The following is a 20,148-nucleotide window of genomic DNA, read 5'->3' as shown; positions in this document are numbered from 1 at the left end:
GGCAAACAGATCACGCAGGACGCATACTGGCAGGCTTACCCTCATTAAAGAAACAGGAACTTGAACTGGCACTTAAGCGTTGAGGGCGACCGGTGGGCGGTCACTGGTGGGGCTGATGTGCCAGATGAAGAGTTGGAGTAGTAGAAAATTTCAAAACTTGTTAGGGGTTGCTTGAGAGTAGGAAGTCAGGGTGTCCACAGCGGTCCTCAGAGGTAGCAGATGTAGGTTCTTTGGTTAAAATCGTCGCCATAAAATATGTAGTAAGTTGGTCCACGCTGATAGTGATGTTTCAAGAGGATTTATTAAGATAAGTTACAGCATTGAAGTATAGATGTTCTCAGCCCCACCAGGAGCAGCCAGCAAGGCTGTCAGCCCTTCTCCAACTGTCTGCTTCATGCACCAACATTCTAAATGACATCAACATTATAGTGTTCTACAGATGGAGGAGTGTAAAGCATGTAAAACATATTAACTAAGATATTACAGAGTCATAGCAGAAAAGCAGTGAATGTGGCGCATTTTTTACTAAGTGGAACAAAACAAGCTACATGAGACCCCCATAAATGCTCCTGTTTACCCCGTAAGACTCAGGAAAGCTTCATACGAGGACAAGATCAGCTCAGGTTAATATCAAAGTAGAGCTCAATGCCAAGCTTGATAGGGCCCTGCAAGACGCATTAATTCATGCTAATCTCTCTTGCCTGCTTGTAGCACATTCACCCATCACACTTTGCTGTCCAGACCCTAACCTAAGCCTAAACTCAATTAGACCATTCTCTTGTTGTTACACTCGCCAATTAAGCATGGGATCATCAGAATCCTCTTGTAAATCATTGTGGGGTGTGAAGAAAGTGTCAGCCTTCTTTTCACTGTAGTTCCAATGCTACACACACACCCTCAACTGTCATCTACTGGACCTGCATCCAGATGGATGCTATTGACACACAAATATATGTCTGGCTGAAAAAAAGACTTCACAGTGTTGTTCTAACAATTAATTTGATTATACTCAGCATTGTATGAATTAAATCTACCTTTAGTCTAAACTGAGAAAAATCAGGAATATCTGTCCTGGTGAGGACTGAACCCTAAACTCTTTCTTCCATTTATTTTGACTTCTAAATTGGGACCTGCTCCCTCCAAAACTCACAAACGTAATAAATGAAAAGCATATAATCTTTGACAGATATCTTTCACTTCAGCTAAAATTACTGGCGTGTTGTGGATGTTAGCATGCACATACCCAAGCTTTAGAGAATCCTTCACTTCTGCAACTGTTCAATCAAGCTGAGCTCAAATATCTTGTCGTGCAGCATAAAGATTACTGCATTGCACTTTACACAGCCCTCCGAAAGTAATGACATTAATCCAATTTTCACAGTCTCTGGAGCACATGTATATTTATGAAATAGGACACTTGGAAATAAGCATCCTTGGCACGACTTTACCTGATAATGGATTGTACTAATGATAAATCTTCTAAACAGGAAAAATATTTGTTTTGCTTTTTGATAAACAATATTTACCAATGGTCGAATGTCCTTATAATTGGTTCCTGATCATAAAACCCATTAGTCCTGAAGGTTAAGAATACAATTTAGGTTGTTTTTGCTAAAAAAAAAAAGGGGGAATGCGTCATACATGTTAGATTGATTATAATTTTATGAGGATGTCTCAAGGATAGGAGGTTGAAATGTTAAATACTGTCTTCTATAACTACAGGCCTTATGTGAGGCGAGTGAGTTGTTGGAAGCGGAAGACAGTAAATATCATTAGCTAAGATAGAAAGTTGTTGTTTTTTTCCGCTTGATGAATATTTTAGTAAACTGCAAAATGAGACAGGTCTGTTTGTTTTAAGTATTGATATTCGAATCTGGATAAAAAAAATATTTAAAAAATGAAATTTTAAAATGTCTTAAGTGTGAATGTTGAGGTTTTGTTTATAGATTAAAGCTTTAAAGTGCCTTGTGTAAAAAAGAGTTATGGTTAGAGGAAGAGTTAAGAAATTCTATTTGTTTGGAAATAGTTCATGAACTATGAGGAGAACCAGCTCAGAACCATACAACAATGTCATATGCTTTGTTTTAGGATTTTTAGTAGCGTTGAGTGATTGACAGGTCAAGAATGCATGCCCAGTTGGGGGACCGCAATCTCCATTTGGCCTAGATGGAACTACTAAGAAGCTCATTTTCCGTAATTCATTTGTTTAGTTGGAGTTTCTTAGAACTTTCTTAGGCTGTGGCTCAGATGAGAAGGATACAAATAGTGTAAAACTTGCTACATATCTGGAAGAGCTGAACAAGTTTCTTTAGGCAGAGGGGTGCTATGTGACTTAATCTTGACAGGAAAGGACTACCCAAGAATTAGAGGGGTGTTAGTAAGATTGGTTCAGTGTGAGGCATTATAGGTTGCAATATTTTTCAGAAAGCTAGCACGTACAAGAAGTGGAAAGGAAGTTAAAAAAAAAAATTTTAAACATTCTTTTGATTAAACCATTGCTACTGGCACATTTCCATACAACATACTTATACAATGAAGTGTAGTTGGAAGAAGGTTTGAGCTTCGAGATAGTGTGGAGGAGTTCAGATTGGGTGATTTCTTAGAAAGATGACATAATCGAGTCAATTTGAGGTGTGTGGCACCTTGAGCTCAGTCTGTTTTTGTTTGGATGAGAGAGGATTTTCTACAATTTCAATTGAATCTTTTGACACTTAGATAAAATAATAAAATCAAAAGGGAGCCTGGTGATGTATCTTTAACAGAATAAGAGGGGGATATCATGAGGTCTGAGGTGAGGAAAATATCTAAGTTTTAGTGATAATTGTGTAAGTTATAATTGTCAAATCAAGGTGTATTGCATAGATAAAAATGAATGTTTTCATAAACTATAAATGCCAAAAAGTGTTGCATATGTATGGTGAAAAAGGCATTCTCTAATTTCATTCATGTAAAACACAATTATAACCCAACAGATTATATCATCATACAAAATAATACCAAACATCCCACCACTACCAATGCCCACTATCCAGTCTTCACTGCACAACCAAAACATATTACAATGTGCTACCTAACAATATCACGCCTACTCATATTATGGCAAACAGCACAATGGCACATCAGATTAAATTACATCCCTGTACACATTATGTTAAAGTTCTAACCATGCTACACTTAACTATATGAAACCCAGGAGCACAAACATAACTCATGAGGTTACAGTATTTAAAAAAAAACATGGCTTCAACACCACTTTGCGCTGTTGCACAACATGCTCGCCAATAGCTTCACATCACACAATCATAACACATTATCCTATACAGCACACTTTAAACACTACATCATACTGCTCTCCATCTTGTCCAACCTTGGCCAGCACACAGAGACATATGTCCCTAATGTCAGCGGTCGGCACTGAAAAATAACAACTAATGCTGTTATTGGAGAAGTTCCCTCATCTATTAGGGTACTCTCTGGGACCCCAGCCCTTATGAGGGTTTCCGTACATATACTGATTGATAGACACATGTTGCCATGAGATGAACGGAGTGAGCAAATGGTCAACTGGGGACGATCATTTCCATACCACAGGACACACACATAACCAACACACATTCCCCATAACTGAATCCTTGCACAGGTTGACAACTCACAATATCAGCCCCATCACAGTGTTTCGGGAATGTTAACCTTCAGCTTGAGTCCGCAGAAAGGGTGGCTGGGAGAGGATGGAAAACATCAGAGAAACGCATCCTCTGGCATAACTTCAACTAGAGGTGTAAAAAAACACACTACACAAAGAAACATAAAATCTCGGAGCTCCGCCCACTGCTTACGCAGTGCGACGGAGTCCTCGACCTAAAAAACACAGTGGAGAAACAGACTTGGGCTTTCAGGATAAAACACCAACATTTATTAAGTGCCATGAACACAGACATTGGTTGAGAGTATGGTGGCCACATGCCTCCAGAAGCAATCTCCTCTTCTCATTGGGGCTACGAGTATGAAAACATACACAAAGTTCTTGCTGCTAATTCACCGAAGATAAACAGATCGATGCATATTTGACAGAGAAATTGTAAAGTCACGACAGTTTATCTGAAGGATCGAATGAGCCTATTTTTTGCTCTGATTCAGGCTAAGCCACACCTTTCTGCATTTAGCAGTTTGCAGTGCCCTTCTCAAATTCTGTGGTGTCCAGGACAATGCTGTTTACACTTGCCTCTTTCAAGAAATGCATCAACAATAATAGTTTTATATAGCAATTCATCAGTTTCTAAGCTCTCTAAATATCTGAAGTTATTATTACACAATTTGGTGGTACTCCCGTTTACCAGTCTCTAGAAGGATAGAAGGCTGAATTTGCATTGCTGGGATATAAACTGAGGTGCAGCAACTCACAACATTTGTCAAAGGCTATAATTCAGTTAACTGTTTTATCCTCCCAGCAAGAGGCCTACAAAACAACGTTAGTCAACATTTTACAGGTTGCAACAGCAGGAGGCCCTTCAGCCCTGTCCCAAAGCTTATAAACTTGTTGTAGAACACTAGATCCCATTCGGTGGCATCTACGAGGAAATTTACATCTTTGTACTTGATAAAATGTAATTCCGATATGCGCACACCCACCATAACCACCAACCATCACAACCAATCACCGCCAGCCAGTCACCACAACAATCACCGCAAACATCACCACCACTGCACCAGCCACCCGGGGACGCTAATTTATCCTAAGCATTTCTAGATTCCTGCTAAGGCTACCATTTACCTCATTTACAGAACATAAAGAATCCGAATGCAGGTTTTAATACTGGCCTGGGAAGTTATTTAACATTGGTAAAGCCTCCGATACCCTAATAATAACAGCACACTCCTATCAGTAAAAGTCATAGGGGACAATACCAGCCGGGCTTGTCCTGTCACTGTGCCAACCAACACTAAAATTATTTTGCTATTTAGTAGTGTTGTAATTATAACATTTTGATGTTATCTAACTCATGCGATTCTTTTTATGAATCTAGGAAAGATGAAGGGCTGAGTCTCCCTGCCAGGATTCAAACCTATATTCTTCAAGGATGTGGCCTAACACTTAGAGCTGTTGACCTCAAAGCTGGGGAACCGGCTTAGAGTCTCAACAGGGACGCTCAACATCCTGTGATTCGGGGCCAATCACCCAATCTCCCCGTGCAAAAAATGAATGTCAGTGTGTAACGCAACTGGTGCCCATGTGAAGTGCTGTGACACCTTTGGGTCGAGTTCCCGCTATATAAAACTAAACAAAAATAAAAACTTGCATACATATCCCCGCCATTAATGCTTACTTCACTAGGCAATTAGCTATCTTACTTGCATGATCATCAATCAATCATAACATTTGTATAGCGCGCTACTCACCCGGAAGGGTCTCAAGGCGCTTGTGGGAAGGGGTCCGCTACTGCTCGAACAGCCAGGTCTTGAGTTGTCTCCTGAAGGCGAGGTGGTCCCGGGTCAGCCGAAGGTGGATGGGGAGGGAGTTCCATGTCTTGGCCGCCAGGTAGGAGAAGGATCTGCCTCCGGCGGTGGCTCTTCGGATGCGTGGTACGGCGGCGAGGGCGAGGCTGGTGGACCGTAGCTGGCGGGTGGGCATGTAGAAGGTCAGGCGGTCGTTGAGGTACTTGGGGCCCAGGTCGTGGAGAGACTTGTGTGCGTGGGTGAGGAGCCTGAACGTGATCCTCTTGTTGACGGGGAGACAGTGCAGATCCCTCAGGTGGCCGGAGATGTGGCTGCGTCGGGGGATGTCCAGGATGAGTCGGGCGGAGGCGTTCTGGATGCGTTGGAGTCTTTTTTGTAGCTTGGCTGTGGTTCCGGCGTAGAGGGTGTTTCCGTAGTCCAGTCGGCTGGTGACGAGGGCCTGGGTGACCGTCTTCCTGGTTTCGGTCGGGATCCATCGGAAGATCTTGCGAAGAATGCGAAGGGTGTGAAAGCATGATGAGGAGACGGCGTTGACTTGTCTGGTCATCGAGAGGGAGGAGTCCAGGATGAAGCCCAGGTTGCGTGCGTGGTCTGTTGGCTTGGGGGCGGTACCCAGGGCTGGGGGCCACCAGGAGTCATCCCAGGCGGAGGGTGATGGTCCCAGGATGAGGACTTCCGTCTTGTCTGAGTTCAGTTTCAGGCGGCTGTTCTTCATCCACTCGGCAACGTCTTTCATCCCTTCATGTAGGCTCGTTCTGGCGGTGGCGGGGTCTCTTGTGAGGGAGAGGATCAGTTGGATGTCGTCGGCGTAGGAGATGATGTTGAGGTTGTGCTGGCGTGCGATGGCTGCAAGAGGTCTCATGTAGACGTTGAAGAGGGTGGGGCTGAGTGACGATCCTTGTGGGACGCCGCAGATGACTTCGGTGGCCTCGGATCGAAATGGGGGAGGCGGACTCCCTGTGTTCTTCCGGCGAGGAACGAGGTGATCCACTTCAGTGCCTTCTCTTGGATGCCGGTGTTGCTGAGGCGTTGGACTAGGGTGCGGTGGCAGACAGTGTCGAATGCTGCGGAGAGGTCCAGGAGGATGAGTGCTGCTGTTTCCCCGTTGTCGAGCAGGGCTCGGATGTCGTCGGTGGCTGCGATGAGGTCGGTCTCGGTGCTGTGGTTGGCTCTGAAACCGGACTGCGAGGGGTCGAGGGATCCGTTCGTCTCGAGGAAGGCGGCAAGCTGTCTGTTGGCCATCTTCTCGATGACTTTGGCAGGAAAAGGGAGGAGCGAGATGGGGCGGAGGTTTTTGAGGTCGGTGGGGTCCGCTGTTGGTTTCTTCAGTAGGGCGCTGAGCTCGGCATGCTTCCAGCTCTCCGGGAAGGTGGCAGTGTTGAAGGAGGTGTTGATGACGTCCCGGAGTTAGGGTGCGATGGTGGCGTCGGCCTTGTTGAAGACGTGGTGGGGGCAGGGGTCGGTTGGAGAACCGGAGTGGATGGTGTTCATCGTGCGGGCTGTGTCTTCGGTGGTCACCGTGGTCCAGGTGCAGAGGGTGGCGATGAGGTGCTTTGGTTCGGTGGTTGGGTGCGAGGATGGTGCGCCAAAACTGTTGTGGATGTCGGCAATCTTGCGGTGGAAAAACGAGTCGAGGGAGTAGCAGAGATCTTGTGACGGGGTGATGTCGTTGTTGCCGGTGCTGGGGTTGGAGAACTCCTTGACGATGCTGAAGAGTTCCTTGCTGTCGTGGGCGTTGTTGTCCATTCGCTCCTTCAGTGATCATGCAATGTTATGGACAAACAATGAATTAATTGCAAAGAAAAACACATTCATGAATCCTCATACATGAATTTGTCAAGTAAGTGTATGCAATGCCCACATTTCGTTACCGGTTGAACCATATGCGAAGGTACTGATGACCATAACGTAAGTGAGGACGATTAAGATGTATCTTTGAGGGTATGTGTCAATTCAGAGTTTAACAAGCATTTACAATGCAACGGTTTCGCCTTTGGAAAAGTTAGAGCTATTGGCATTGTAAATGACAATTTTTTTATTTATGTGTTCATTTTGAAAACCGATAAATAAATGGCATTGTCATTTACAATGCCAATAGCTTAATCTCTCGCAAATGCCACACACACCCACACCCACAGAGAGCCCCCACACAGAGCCCCTCCACACAGAGCCCCCCCACACACACAGGGCCCCGCACACACACACACCCACAGAGTCCCCCACACACACACCCACACAGAGCCCCCCCCACACACACCCACACAGAGCCCTCACACACACTGCGAGCCCCCCCACCACACACCCAGACAGAGCACTCCACACACCCACACAGAGCCCCCCCACACACCCACACAGAGCCCTCCACACACCCACACAGAGCCCCTCCACACACCCACACAGAGCCCCCCCACACACCCACACAGAGCCCCCCACACACCCACACAGAGCCCTCCACACACCCACACAGAGCCCCCCACATACCCACACAGAGCCCCCCACACACCCACACAGAGCCCCCCACACTCCCACACAGAGCCCTCCACAAACTGCGAGCCCCCCTGTGCAAGTTATACACTGTTGTTAGAGATGAACCGACCGCATAGGTAACCAACAGGTGTAAAAAGGACTTCAAAGGTGACAGACTGGGGAGAGAGGTGATGATGTAGGAGTGAGAGAGAGAGGGATTGTGCAGATAAAAGAGGAGTGTGAAAAGGGTTGTACACAGCAAGAAGTCTGAGAGGGAGTGTGTAGATAATGGGTAGGTTTGGGTGGGAGAAGCTCTTTGTGTAACATCAGGTGTACAAGGGATTGTACAGGCAACAAACAAGTGTGAAAGGGGCTGCAATGATGTACACTGGTGAAAGGGAGTGCTGCAGACAATAGCGAGGTGTTACAGAGGAACAGCAGACAGTAGGTAGGTGTGAGATAGCTGGGCTGTGAAACTAACTCAAAGGTGGGAAAGGGTTCTTCACAGGCAAGAGACAGGTGTCAAAGGGTGTAAAATACTTTTGCACAGAGCAGGCTGTGAGAGATGGGGGAAAGCAAGTCACAATGCACTTTATTTCCAACAGGCTTGTGTTATCTGCAGAAAATGGTCAGCACCAAAGGAGCTCAACATGAGGCCAAGTGAAGGCACCCAAGGGGTGCAGCAGTAGATTAACCACCCAAGAGGGGGATTTAGAAAGTACCACATAGTCACAGTACATTAAGAGCACAACACAAAGCCTTGTCCGTGCCAGAAAGCAAGGGGTATAACTAAATGCATACGTACCACTAACGTCAATTTCTGTGGCTTAATGTGCAGTTTTCATGCCACAAAACTATAACTGAGCCCTTTTTTTTACTCTTTGTTAAACATTTTCTGGACTTTGGGTGAAAAAAAACAGTATTATAATGTACAATGCATCGCTTCCAGTTCACACTGGTCATTGTATAATTATGTAAGGCAGGGTGCCTATTTTGGAGGCGAACGTAGCAGACAATCTGTAACAAAACTATTTAAAAAAAAAGAAATTTCACATGTATTTCTTGCCGCTGAGGTATAAAGATGCTTGAAGAACAAGTATTGACAAAACCAACAGAAATGGCCTTTGGGACTCATTGATTTTGCCACTGGTTTTTAGCAATGATCTACAGCATCTCCGTAGCATCACAAGGTGGGGGAAGTGGGGGGCAAGATTGATGTCACGCGTGAAGAGGAGAATCACAAAGGATGCACATGGATGGAAGCATCACAAAGGGAATTGGGTAGGGTGATACAACATGTAGTGTGCAGGTGGAATGAAGAATCGCAAAGGATGAGGGTGGGGAAACAACACAGAGGGTGCGGGTGGCAGAAAGTAACATGGAGGTCGGGGTTAGGGGGAAGCAACAGGCGAAAGAACGTCATGGAGCGGGTGGGGAGGAGCACATGGATTAGAAAGCAACTCTTGGGGGAGACGTACAGGAGGGCAGCATAACATGGACAGGCAGGGGAGAAGCGCACAGGTGACGGGAAACTACGTCCTCCCGGCCCCGCCCACAACCAGGCGGGGCACCGGACATCTTCCGGTATTTCCTACGGGCTGCGGCGGAAATCAAAGTGTGACTCTGAATGTGTGTTACCATCGCCCCCCTCTCTCCGGGTACCTCTTGCATCTCGCACTGCCATACTCCCGGTCAGTCCCACGGCCTCCCTTGTCTTAGTCCCGGAACTGGAGACTTAGTGGCTGCGCACAGTGTAAACAAGCATTTATAAGTGGTGCGGGAACGGGCACACGGAGAGCGGGAGGGGGGCAGGGGCGGGAACGGGCACACGGAGAGCGGGAGGGGGGGCGGGGGCGGGAACGGGCACACGGAGAGCGGGAGGGGGGGTCGGGAACAGGATAAAAACAAAAGTATTAAAAAATGCTGCTTACCTGATCAGCGGCCTCAGTGCACAGCCCACCCCTGCAAAAGACACAGTGGAAATGAAGAAAACATGGCGAGACCAAAAAAAAAAATTGCACACGCCCACCCCCGCAATGACGATCGGAAAGGGGTGGAGAGGGAAGAAATCGCGGGAACGCCCACGAATCTGGTCCGGCCATGACGGACAGATCTCTGTTCCAATAACTAGCCTCCATTTATGGAGCTAGCCAATGGAACAGAGGGCGGATTCCCAAGCCACTCTACTGTAAACATAAGGTTTTCGCCTGCGCGAAAAAGCTGCGCAGTGCGCAGCTTTCGCTTAGGCAAAACCTAAAAAGGTATTTCACAAAGAGACAGTAAGAACTAAGTAGAATAATAACCGGCCAAGCTCGACATCGTGATGGCCGCACGGTAGCTCGGCTCCGCCGGCCTCCCTGCCCAAACTCGACTATCCTGTCACCTATCCTGCCCAAAAAGGATACCAATTTATATACGAAGCTCTGCTGACACTTACCATCCATCCTGGTGGATCTGGCGTTCAGTGGGTCCGCAGCGGCGTCCTCCCAGAAAGTGCGGCCTCCTTGGGGTGGAGACCGGGGCCTTGCCTTCAGCGAGTTGCCGGCGAGACGGTGTCGGCGGCAGCCTCAGGTGGAGGATTGGGGCCGGCTGGAAGATGCCGTTGTGCGAAGAGCCCGGAGGCAACTGAACGCGCCTGGGACTACCGTCCGGTGTTCCAGAGGTGAGGTGCGGCAAGTTGTGTGTGGGGGACGCCGTGTTGGTGGCTCCCCCCTTTGTTGCCTTGTCCGGCCATTCCGGACTTCATCGCTCGGTGGCGGAGAGTGATTCCAGCGGAGCGGTGGCGCTGGCGGGTCCCCCTCCTTTGGTGGTTCTCATTTCTGCACCGCGGGTGCTGTTTGTGCGCTTGAGGGGGATCCCGCGGGGGCCCTGCTGGTGAGCCCACCCCTGGAGTTGGTTTCGAAGGGACGGCGCTGTATTCGCAAAATGGCGGCTGATGCCGTATACTGTGGAACGCCCCGGGATGCCGATGCCTTGCCTCTGTACTGTGCTGGGGCCTGCACTGGTGAGCGCGAACCCACGATTGGCGACGTCCTACAAGCGCTGAAGATTTGGCAACTGACCTTGTCCCAGGATTCCCGTGTACAAGACAATGTGATGACAGCCATTGCTCCCGGGCCGTCCCGTGGGGACGCGGATGGGCCCGAGGTGGTCGCTGATTGTTCCCCGCTTTCTGGTGAGGGTAGCGATGTTCCGATACGTAAGCGGGAGGAACTGCTGGTGATCATTGACACTGGTATATATGATTGCCGTAAACAGCTTTTGCATTGCCATCGGCGGAGGAGGTCCCATGGGTTGCTTCCATTGACCGTCCAGCGGCTTCTCCACGGCCTTTTCCCATCGCTTTGTTTTATGCCCACTACATCGACCTACATCGTGGCGATAGCTAAGAAAGGACTGGGGTGAGCCCGGTTCCTACTCCGGAGGACTACTATTCGGTGCACTGAGTTATGGACTGCCCCAAATTGTGATGGTTTGTCGATGCCTTAATATGTATGGCTACCTGAAAACTTGCCAGTTTCGTTTTGGGCCACGCTAATTGTTTGTATGGGCGGGGGGTGGGGGCCGTGCTCCCTGTTATATGGTATCCTTTCCCCTGGCTTTCCTTTTTCTCTTTCTCTTTCTTTTTCCCTATATTTTCTCATTCTATATTTCGGGTTCATATTTAGGGCGACAGGCACGCTGCTGGGGGGGTAGGCCATAGCCTTCTGCAGGGGTGCAGGGTGGGGTGGGTGGATTAGGGTCTGTTAGATAGTTACTTGTTTCTATGGCTCTTTTGTGTCCTTTTCTTAGGTCTCCATGACTGTGCGTGATTCCCGTGGGGTGAGTTACTTGGGGGGAGGATTAGGTATTAAATATAATATGGTACTTTAGGTTCTGTTTATCCTGACTTAGTTGCCCCGCCCCTAAGCACGTTTGCTATCTGGATTATTGATTGCCATTATCGCCGTGGGGCGGGTACAGTACCGTGGAGTCCCCCTTTTCCCTTTTTCTAGTATTTTTGTTTTCTTTATTTTCCGGGTTGGGCGGTATTATGATTGCAACTTTATCTGTCTCCCTGACGGTTTGACTGTTATGGGAGTGATGTTTTGTTTGTCTCTGGGCACATGAGGTTGCGAGTGGACACTACCGAAGAAGAACTGCAAGGGCATCTATGGTTTGCATGCTTTGGATCTTTCTGATTGCAGATCTGTGAATTTACCATTACGATGTAGTTGGTTTTGTTCCCCGCATTGTGCACCAGGTCGTTTCTTATACAACGGATCCGTTATTCTCCTAATATATAAAAATTAACCTTCTCTGTTCCTATGCCGAGTGGTTCCACTTAGTTAGCATCATGGACTCGCAGCGTTAGGTAGTATCGCTTAACCACTCCATACTTTTAATTGATAATGGTGCTTTCCAGTTTGTTCCGTGGCCAGCCCCCGGGTTGTAGGCCCGTATTTGTATGCATCTATCTACACAAATAAAGGTTTTCAAAAATTAAAAAAAAAAAAAAGAACTAAGTAGAATGGTGTTTTTGAATGAATAATTGTTGACGCTAATTCTCCTCCCCGTCTTTATTTTCATGAACAGCAAACCAAATGCAGCATTGCCTGTGCAGACAGCGCGGATTGTGAAGATAACTATGTCCCAATGAATCCAGGCTCCTCCTCCTCGTTCAGCATGGAGAGAGTAAACGACAATGCCCAAAATGTTTACATCCCCATGAGCCCTGGGCCTCACCACTTCGACTTCCTGGGATTCTCCTCTGCGACGCTCCCTGCCCGTAAAGGAAGCACTGTCTCGCTCTGCCACCGGCCTACGCGGATGAGTGAGATCCAGCCTCCACCAATAAATCGCAACCTCAAGCCAGACAGAAAAGGTAAGACCAGAGCTTTTAATGGAACTTGCATCAAATTGATAAGATGAAGGCGCAGTTGTATTTCAGTTTCTGTTTATCATTGAATTTTGTTCAAAGATTACTTGATGTACTATTCTGCATTGTACTTTGAAGCATAAATATGCCCAGACCTATCATGAGCTTGTTGGTCCATAATAGGTTGCATTTGACACCAGAGTGGCCGAGACTTGGTTACGTTTTCCGTATTTTTATGAAACCCAACATCAAAAGCAAGTAATATCTGCTATTGCTCCATGATGGGTATTCATTGACACTAGTCTCTTCTGTGCAGATCATACATTGAAACCTATGCAGAATTGGTGGTTATTGCTCACTTTGGAGATTCAGGACACTTGGTTTGGCGACTGAGTACATGTCGAGTGAAGGATCATTTGCCTAGGACTAGACAACAGTTTCATGAGTGGGCCTAGTAGGACACAGCCACCCAGAAGTGTCTGGCCGGTGCCAGTTTCACAAGGTAGCCAGACACCTTCCCCAGCAGGCTTTGAGTATGCAGAGAATTTACACCTGTGATCCATGACTGTCCAGTATAGACAGGTTCAGGAACAACTTCCTGGCTCGTACTTTAACCTTTGCAATCAGCGGGTAATTGTTTTGGGGGGAAGGGAGTGCTGTATAGTTATGATGCAGTAATGTAAGGTAGCCATCGCTGGGACTAACATTAGTTTCACTTGATGGGTATCCTGGAGCAGCAGACAGGATTTAAGCGGCAATGACTCGTGAAATGTGTGTCCCCCTAATACCCCCCCATTTAATTAACGGTCTAGCTGTGATGTATGTGTCAAGGGTGATTTCCAGGTTCTTAACTTTCTGTTTCAGGTCTCAACACATTTATCATATATTTCCTATTTCCTATGAGATACACATATTGAAAACTCGTTTTTTGACATCACTGCTACCCTGCTTCTTTTTGGTGGACTGATAAATACCATGTAGCATCCCTCTGGGTTGTTTAGGAATTTGTCAGTCAATCATAATCCTCCTATAGTCTTCAATTTACACACTGAAATGTCTGAATGAAATGAAGCTGCAGGTCTAGTACGGCTTTTGATGCTAATTTAGCTGTACTATTTATGGGATAGGCACTTTCAAGTCGTTATTGAGTTGTAGAACTATAGTCCAAATGGGGTCGATTTTGGTGAAATATGACTAAAACTCCAAGCATGTATTGGTTGTTTAATGGTAGCCTGGTACTGTTAAATTGTGATGCTGATGACATAGAATAATTTAGTAACCTTAAATTGGAGTGGAGTCAGAGGGTGAGCTCCTTCTACGCGCTGGTCAGTGTCTGCCTGGAAGGGCTCTTACCCTTGCATAATATTGCTATGCTATTGGAAGATGTCTCTTGTAAGGTTTGAATGTAAAACAGTATTACTTACAATGTATTTTTCCTGATCCTATTAATGGTGGAAGGTTACATAAAGGATATCTGTGCTGCATTGGTTTTGGTGATGAGGCAGCCACCTTTCATCTCCAGTTTGAGGTTACACTGACAGGAAATGCTAGTGCAATATGACGTTTTTCTTACAATTCATGGATGTCAATTACTGTATGCATGTGATGTGCAGAGAGTATTTATATAGCTCAAAACTAACTGTACGAGTGCATTATGCCAATCAAGGCTAGTACTTAATGTTGGGAGGTTCTCTTCATTGGTGCAGGATGTTCATGTGGTTACTTCCGGGTTAGGTGTTCCTTAAAGAGGAGGTCTACAGCTTCTTGCTGAAGTGGTGGCATGGCCACAATTGTTGGGTCTGAAAGAGAGGCGTTTCAGGTCCTGTGTTTGTTTCAGTACATGATTGTCTTCTGTTTTCTCCTTCTTTCACTTCTCAAGGCTGGCAATGTCTAGGCTGCTTGTGTTATATTCGCCACTCACGCTCTTGATATTTTTCGATAATTAGAGTGGTGGGTTGGTGGTGGCATTGGGCGACCATCTTCCTCCAGGACATTATGAAAGCTGATTCAGTCTTGGATTGTTTGTGTGTGATAACCTAATGCACTCTGTGTGTTGAGCCTTGTTAGGCTTCCCTTGAATTAATTAGACAGATGCTCCTGAAAACACTGATTTGTGGGTGAGAAGTCCAGGACTGGGAACAGTGTCCATAATGAACTGGAGTGAGGTGGTCGCCCAAGGTGACAATCATTAACATGACAGACTATTTTGAAGGACTTTTTGGTTTGTAGTTCTTGTAGTACCCGGGTGAAATGCTTGTAGTTTGTACTGGATGATGAGCCTTGCTGCTGCCATCTCAGGGCTTTCTTCAGTGACTTGAGCTGGATGTCCGGGGAACTGGTGAGCAAGAGCCTGACTCCATTTAGATTCAACAGGACCATGGATTAGATGGCATTTTTTTAAGAGCCTGACTCCATTTAGATTCAACAGGACCATGGATTAGATGGCATTTTTTAAAGGGTGATAATTCAAATGAGTTTTAGATAAGGGCCAGACGGTTGAAAGTTTACCAAACAAAACAGAAGTCGGTTAGTTGATTCCACAATGTTCAATCTTAACAGTCAGGAGGCCTGTGGATGTGCAGACTATGCCTACGAAGATGCATGAGTCAGATTCTGGCTACTATCGACTAACAGCCAATGAAAATGCTGCATTTTGCTACTGCACAGCCATTCTGTTTTCAATGTTCTAGGTATGTGCGTCCCACCACAGAGTAACCTAGGTGTTGGTTTGTTCTAGGCAGGGTTACCAAATATCAGCGTGACACAAATTTTTGATGCTTGCCAAAACCTTACTCGGCTGCATTATTCCTAGGCGTCTAACTTAATTTGCCCTAGACTTTCTTTGCATAGAAATCCCTTTAATTCCTATGACCTATCCAGACTCCTGTACAGTAAGAACCTGGCTGTGGTCAAGCCTTCTAAAAGCAACCTGCCGCGATACGGAGGAAGATTGATGCAATCAGAGGAGCCGTGTTAACTATTCTGCCTCTCGTGCATTAACGTCATACTTGTCATAGCCAGATGATGCATCTTCCAGCCTGTTATTGATGTCGTTTTTGGTTCCTCTTACAGCAAAGCCATCCCCGCTGGACTTGAGAAACACCGCAGTGATTGATGAACTTCCTTTCAAATCTCCAGTCACCAAATCCTGGTCTCGGCAACTGTGAGTAGATATTATAAGTGCACGATTCGTAAATGTTAGAGAGAATCATTAAAACTATTACATTAAAATGTATTTCAATGGAAAACTGCAGTGCTTTGTAAGAAATACTTTTGATTATTCAGGGCAGCCTTCTGAAACTAATGGTGTTGGTTATGAGGATCCCAGACTAGACTGCTATAGCCAAGAAGCTTCAGGTGTATTTGTAACCCAAGTCTATCCATAACTCCAGTGATTCTGGCAGTGGTACTAAACCCCAGTTGAACTGGTCTGGTATTACTGCTTTGCCAAGTCCAGTGATGAAAGACAATCAATGCCATGTCTGACAAATATTCGTCTGATTCTTGCTTAAAGATTCTGTGTTAATAAGGACACTGAGGAATTGAGGAGTCATCTTCGTTGCTATTAGGGGAATTGTAGTATTTAAGAAGATTAACTTGGATGGAAGGGGAGTCATTCACTGATTCAAGCTCACTAAGGAGTCATATCACAGTATTGTGAGGGGATGTTCAGGAGGAAGGATGGGGAAAGAGTGGGCCTTTGAGAGTGGAAGAATATATGCAAGGTCAGGACTTATAATAGATGACAAGAACCAGGAGGCGTGAGAAGAAAGACAGGATAGGTGTAGCAGAGAAATGGGATCTGGAAGTTGGTGGCGTGAGCAGCTTGATATTTGCTCTGGAGGTTTCAGGGGGTGTAAGAGGTGGACGAAGGACAAAGGTATAAAAGCAAAGAGAGGATTACAGATGAGAATACAGTTAGTGCCAGAAGAGTGGCCAGCAGGAGAGGAAGTAGTGGGTAAGGTAGAGAGAGAGTGGTCTACCTGGAGGAAAAGTTAGTGTGAGATGGAGTCTGACTGTGTGAAAGCAGGTAGGTGGGGAGTGAGGTGTTATGAAGTTACAGACACCAGAGTAAGGAGAATGGATGAAGAGATAGAGAGGGGGAGTGAAGTCTGGGTTTAGGTATAGAAGGGGCGATGGAGGGGAAAGTAAGTGGCATGCACTGAAGTAGGTAGGAAATGCTTGCAGAGATTTTCTAGAATGCTGAGATTTTTTTAGCATATTTATATCTTGATGTTGACTTGGTTGGCAATATACCCTGTAGCCACGAGGTCAGCTTTCAAGTCTGGGGTTATTAAATGTAGTTATTTCTGAGAGGACCAGGCTGACACTTTGGTGAATATTCTTTGGCATGCATTCACTAGATCTGATCAGGCGGGAGCTAGGTGACAGTTTCTACGGTGGAGGTTCTAAGTTCGAGATGGTTAATGCTGGTTAGAGTTGAAGTGGCAAACCTCTCCCCCCCCCCCCCACCTCCCCCCCCCTGCATCAAGATCTTGAGAAGTTCCTTAGGAGCAGGCTTGATGGAGGTTATGGTTCCGTGAATGGGATGATGATCTTAAATCTTAATTCTGGAGCGGTGAGGGGTACGATACTAGGGTCCACCAGAGATCGAATGGGGAAAGTCTTGCTATTTGAATTCACGAGGGACCACTATTTTTTTTATTGTTTATTGGTACTTGATCAAGCAATGTTGATCCCAGTTATCAAAATAAATTCCAATGTAGTAGGTCTGCTGGTGAACCTAGAGGAGGATAAGGCAGAGCCTTAAAAGTATTAAAAGGACACTACAGTAGTGTATTTATTGGGGTTGAACCAGGACAGCTAAAATGAACAGCTTGAGAGTTTAGTAGGTGCCACAGAAGTGGAATTGTGGTGATTGACGCATGAGCAACTGATACAATTCCCTGTTGTTGAAAGAGTTACAAACTGACTTGTGCAACAAACGATATGCTAATTTTAAAGACCAGGCGTAATGTTTATAACTTGCTGTTTGGTTTTATTTTGAACTGCTTGTGCCGTAATAAGAAGATGTTCGACTGCGTGATGTTAATTAATGAATTGGAGCTTTTACCAGTTTGAGTGGTCATTGGAAATCAGTATCAAACAGATGTTTTGATTGGTGGTCCTTTTATACTATACCGTCTAGAAATAGGATTATTTCCGAGAGGCAGCAATAAGTATGGCTTTTTCCTAGTTTCGTGCTCCTTCCTGTTCGATATTAGAATTGTTAGCCATTCCTCATTTATCAAATTTACACAACTGCAGAACCTAAAATACATTTTTAATTGGCTGACTCTTGTGTTTTTTAAATGTTGAGTAAGACTCTATTGAGGAACAGCCATATCGGCCTTTTATTTTTATTTTTTCAATTGCGGACACTGTTGAATGTCTGTAAATAATGATCATAACTGTAGTGTCATATTGCCTGGGGATTCAGTTGGCACTTTCAACCATGTACCTTAATGCAAGTCATTTGTACTCTCGCTTAATGCTTATGACCTTTTATGTAGGATGCTGAAAAGAAAGAATAGTGCTGTGATGTGGTCAAAGCTGGATTCATCATAGCACTTTTTTCAAAGCCCTGTTGCCCAGCAATTTTCATAGCTGTGCAACATGTCTAAAAAAACAATTGACAATGCCACTCAATCTCGCATAGGTGAAATCTATAGGCTTTGCCTATGCTTTTTTCGGATAGCATCTTCCCGCGATACCATTGCCTCTGGTACCCTGGTGTCGGGTAACTCTGTCTTCCTTGTCAGGATGTCTCTCACAGACTATTCCAAATGGGAATTGAGCTCGTTGGCATAGAATTTTGCAAAAGGTTTTTCAATCTTCTTGCTCACTGCATAATGTGACCTTGCCTGTCACTAAATTCCTGTTCTTAGTGCCTTTTCTACTCTACTTGTCGTTTTTCTTTATCTAGTTTCCAGTCTTATTACCTGATTCACAGTCTTTTTAGTGACAGCCTTAATTACTGCTTAGATTCCTCCGCTGCAAAATGTACTTATACATTGCTTGTTATATTCTGTTGTACTGGGAGCTCTGATAGGGACACCTTCATACATTGTCCCTTGCAGTGGCTCAGGGTCGTTTTGAAGATCACACTGGACTTCTCTCTAAATGTACCCTCTGTCTTGGGAATCCTATGGCCGTACCTTCTAATGAGAGCTTGGAAGCCTCCCACAATGTAACTTCAGTCAGATGTCTAAAGTCACCTTGAAAAGTTATTTAATGTCAAACTTAACTGGAGTTAGCACTTCTGTATCCAATACATGATGTGCATTTTACAGACACCTTTTATTCATGTTGGGCCCCCATTTAACAGTAATGTAGGTACATTATCTTATATTCATCAGCATTGAATGTCCACCTCAAGAATAACTTGTGGGTTTGCAGTCAAGGTGAAGAAATAGCCTATCCCTGAAAATGGACAGCGCGGAGGGGCGTAGATTGACAACACTTTTTGTTCAGTTTCTTACTCTGGCAGTGCCTGTCGCCATGGATCTGTCTTCCACTTAACCATAACCTCACTGAAACTTTCCCCGAGTATCAGCCTCTTAACTGGACTTCTACAAGTAATCCTCCTCCAATTGCTGCCTTAAATCATAAAACTTATTTTCCTAAAAGCACAGCAATGCACATACATTCAGGGTCATCCATTCTCCCCCCGCTCAAAGGTCTCAAAGACCGTACCATTCCTATCCTGACCATCTCTTTTGATCTTCCTTACTGCCCAAAATAGTTTTTTCTATTGCCTCTCCTCTTGAGCACGAGGTGGAACATCACTTGTGTATATATCATCCCCCCTAGGGAATGATACTTTATTCACCACTGGTAGATCTGTTGCATCAGTGGATTTTATGCTTCAAGTTGCTTAATGTATTTGAATTATACCCCTCGTTGTATCATGTCTCTAACAGCATACACATTCCAGGGGTATAATGGTCTCTAGGGTGGGGTGCCAAGTCTGCAGTAGAATGTATGCATTTTGTAACTCTCTATATAGGCTCCATTGTCTGGAATTGTGTCAGTCCCCACTCCAGCCACCACCACAACCTGCGAGTTCCATTCTTATCCTAAAAATTATTTCCCCAAATCCTCCCATCTAATACCAGTGTTCCAATTGATAAGCTCCTCTTAGCTTTGAATGCAGCCTCCCACCTCCTTCCACTCTAAGCTTCCAGACCAGAAGCACCTTAGAAACCCTATCAAACTAGTACATACTCAACCAGCCTTCTCTCCCCTCCACAGCCAATGAACCCCCAGGATTCTTCTGTTGCAGTTTGTTTTCAGTTTTTTTGCTCTAACACATGAAACACATATCGCTCCTGGTGCCTTTTTTGCCAAAGATATTTCTTGTTTTCTAA

The 20,148-nt window shown here is 45.5% G+C and overlaps 1 protein-coding gene across 1 annotated transcript in view; it reads left to right on the top strand.

The window, feature by feature from the left end:
- The window catches only part of GAB2 (GRB2 associated binding protein 2), a 157,072-nt gene that overhangs the window by 125,558 nt on the left and 11,366 nt on the right, over positions 1 to 20,148 (top strand). Inside the window, exons 5-6 of the mRNA XM_086933906.1 lie at positions 12,496 to 12,784; positions 15,851 to 15,941. Coding sequence (XP_086790032.1) covers positions 12,496 to 12,784; positions 15,851 to 15,941 — 380 coding nt within the window. The remainder of the gene's footprint in view (positions 1 to 12,495; positions 12,785 to 15,850; positions 15,942 to 20,148) is intronic.

Source organism: Lissotriton vulgaris, chromosome 8 (genome assembly GCF_964263255.1).
Source record: "Lissotriton vulgaris chromosome 8, aLisVul1.2, whole genome shotgun sequence".
NCBI lineage: Eukaryota > Metazoa > Chordata > Amphibia > Caudata > Salamandridae > Lissotriton > Lissotriton vulgaris.
This window is presented reverse-complemented; position numbering and strand designations above follow the sequence as displayed.